At 46.1% G+C, this 2,527-nt stretch overlaps 1 protein-coding gene across 1 annotated transcript; it reads right to left on the bottom strand.

Annotated features, from left to right (window-relative positions):
- Positions 1-438: 438 nt before the first annotated feature.
- On the bottom strand, positions 439-2,460 carry ADPGK (ADP-dependent glucokinase; the record flags this gene model as incomplete). Its single annotated transcript, XM_010193259.1, has 3 exons — positions 439-987; positions 1,477-1,575; positions 2,264-2,460. Coding segments are annotated over 3 exons (845 nt in total), but the record flags the coding sequence as incomplete, so codon positions are not given.
- Positions 2,461-2,527: the final 67 nt, after the last annotated feature.

Consider the following 2,527-nt stretch of genomic DNA (forward strand, 5'->3'; position numbering starts at 1 on the left):
TTTTATTTTTAATTTATCAGAGGCAGGACAGCTGAGCACGGCCGTGCTCTCCCTGGGATCCACACAGAGGAAATTCTCCTGGCTGCTGTACTTCCCAGTGCTAACAGACAAGACCTGCTCAGAGTTACAGACCCTACACCAAACAGGGATTTTGATATCTGTTTCCCTCCTCACGCGCTTAAGACAAAGCAAAACCAATTTTCACATTAAATACTGAAACGTTTGCACCGAAATGTGAAGCCTTCAAGCCACTGCCAAGTGACTGGAATGTATCTGTTTATACCTGGAATTATTCTTTGGCTCTTGTTCAGTTATACCCAGAAAACACAACCGCACCCCGATCCTCTTCCTCTACCACCACCGGCTGAAATCCTAAGGAGAACACCGTGGTTCCTCAGACACCGTACAGTATTGGAGAAAAAGGAGGCTCTTACTCTTCTATTGAGGATATGCTTCTGAATAGAGCAGTCCTTCAGCTGAAATAGCATCTCCAAGTCCCACGGTCCGCACAGGATCTTTACACACCAGAACGGGAGTCAAATGGAACGAGATGCCTTCTCTGTGCCAATGCACCACTGGCTCATCCGGATTTAAAAAGATTTTGGAAGGTGCTTCTGTCTGGGAGGTCACAAACTCCAGAGGAGCTTTAAGAAAGACTCTGCTGGTGTCGATGGTTTCGGTCGCGCAGGCCTGAGTCCCTGCTGCTCGAGCACCAGCAGCCACAGCAGCGACCTGGTTGCCCCAGTACCCGTCCACCGTGACCAGGATGTGATAGGCCAGGGTGTGGAAGTGGATCCGTGTCAGGTCGGAGGCGCGCTCCTCGGTCTTCCCGTGCTCCTTCAGGATCCAGAAGAGGATGTCGCTGATGACACCCACGTCAGGAACTCCGCTCAAGGAAGCCAGGGAGGCGTGGGGACCAGAGGCAGACTGCGTGAGGAACAGCAGCTCCTGCTCATTCAGCCCAATGGAGTTCACCAGGGGAAAGACCTGTTAACAGAAACACAGCAACAAGAGTTGTGCCTTCAGAAGAGAGAACCGGACTCGGGCCTTCCTCATTCAGAGTACTGTTTTTTGCTCAGATCTGAAAAGTATAATATAAAATAAAATCCTTACTCCTTGCTGGAAACAGTCTGATGATCAACTGAGATCATCAGTAAGAGACTGAGATCAACTGTAAGATACCACTGAAATGAAACTTCCAAAGAAACCTACCTAAATTGAATGCTTTCTCTCAGCTAAAGAAAACAAATCTGTCCTCTGCTAAGCCACAAGTCATCACAGTTCTGCTTTGCTGCACAGAGGAGTCTCTGGTAAACTCAGTAGAGAAAACAGAAGCATTCAGAATGCTCAATTTATCTTCAAATGGATACGACCTAATTTTAAGTTTTCATTTCTATATTCATCTACCAGTCTCTGTGTTATGATATTGAAGAAAAGGAAATTGATAGGAAGAGCACGTCCTTTAATCTTCATTACCTGATGCATAATGTTGCTCATAAAATCCTGATCCGTCATGCTGGCCAACTCCAGGTGTACGGGAATGTCCGTAGGGATGTCAGAGATGGAGTCCACAGCCTACGGGGGTACAGGAAAAGAAAAAAAACAACTCACCCTAAAACACATTCGTTAAGAAACAGAAAGAACAAAGGGGTTTTGACTCAGAGATACACATCCTCTAATCTTCTTGTGTAGGAGTTTAAACAGTTCTCAGTGAGATGTCTGACAGGTGCCAGAACGTGCTGCTAAGGGTAATAAGTAACTTCTAGTTTTCATTATCCCAGAGCAGGAACCCTGTGTCTAATCCTAATCTGCACCCAGCTCAGCACTTTTCTATTGCACTAATTCAGAAACCTCACAAATCTGAAGCAGCTGTAGGACAGCTGATCCTAGAACAGAGAAAAAGAAAAGGCAGTGCATTGCATCAGGAAGGGCACTCGGCTGTAAGAGGCAATGATCTGTAAATAAAAAGAAAATGTGGCTGAGGTCTTTTGGGCTTAGATGAGAAAACTGCCTCTTGGATTATCTAACGCAGATGCTGTTTAAAGAATGCAAGTCTTGATTACAACCTCGATCATCTTAGTGCCTGGGACAGAAAAAGGGTAATTTAGCCACAAGATAAGCTCCACAAACTATGGGCAGCGTACTCGAGGCAGACAACCAGACCGTACCTTTTTTCCCCTAGACAACCCACTGTATCCAAGAAACATTAGTGTCATGAAGCATTTGTTGGAATGGAAATCAAGGTGGTGTTGAATTATCTCACCTCCATAAGTCGTCTTTGCCGCATCTCCTTGCTCTGGCCTTCCATCATGTGAAGTCCTGAAAGTACCACGAGGTCTGGCTGAAACTCATCCAGGCTGGACACAAACACTTCCAGCATGTTTAAGGCACCATTTGACAGGTCATGGGAGAAGATGAAGCGGTTGGCATTGGGTGCTCTCACCTGTCCCCACTCTTCACCTGGGGTGGAACAAACAGAAGCAAGTTAACTCAGAAGAGAAGCAAATCAAACCACGTATCTGGAGGT

The sequence above is a fragment of the Mesitornis unicolor genome, unplaced genomic scaffold (assembly GCF_000695765.1).
Source record: "Mesitornis unicolor isolate BGI_N332 unplaced genomic scaffold, ASM69576v1 C13433805, whole genome shotgun sequence".
In the NCBI taxonomy this organism is placed as follows: Eukaryota; Metazoa; Chordata; class Aves; order Mesitornithiformes; family Mesitornithidae; genus Mesitornis; species Mesitornis unicolor.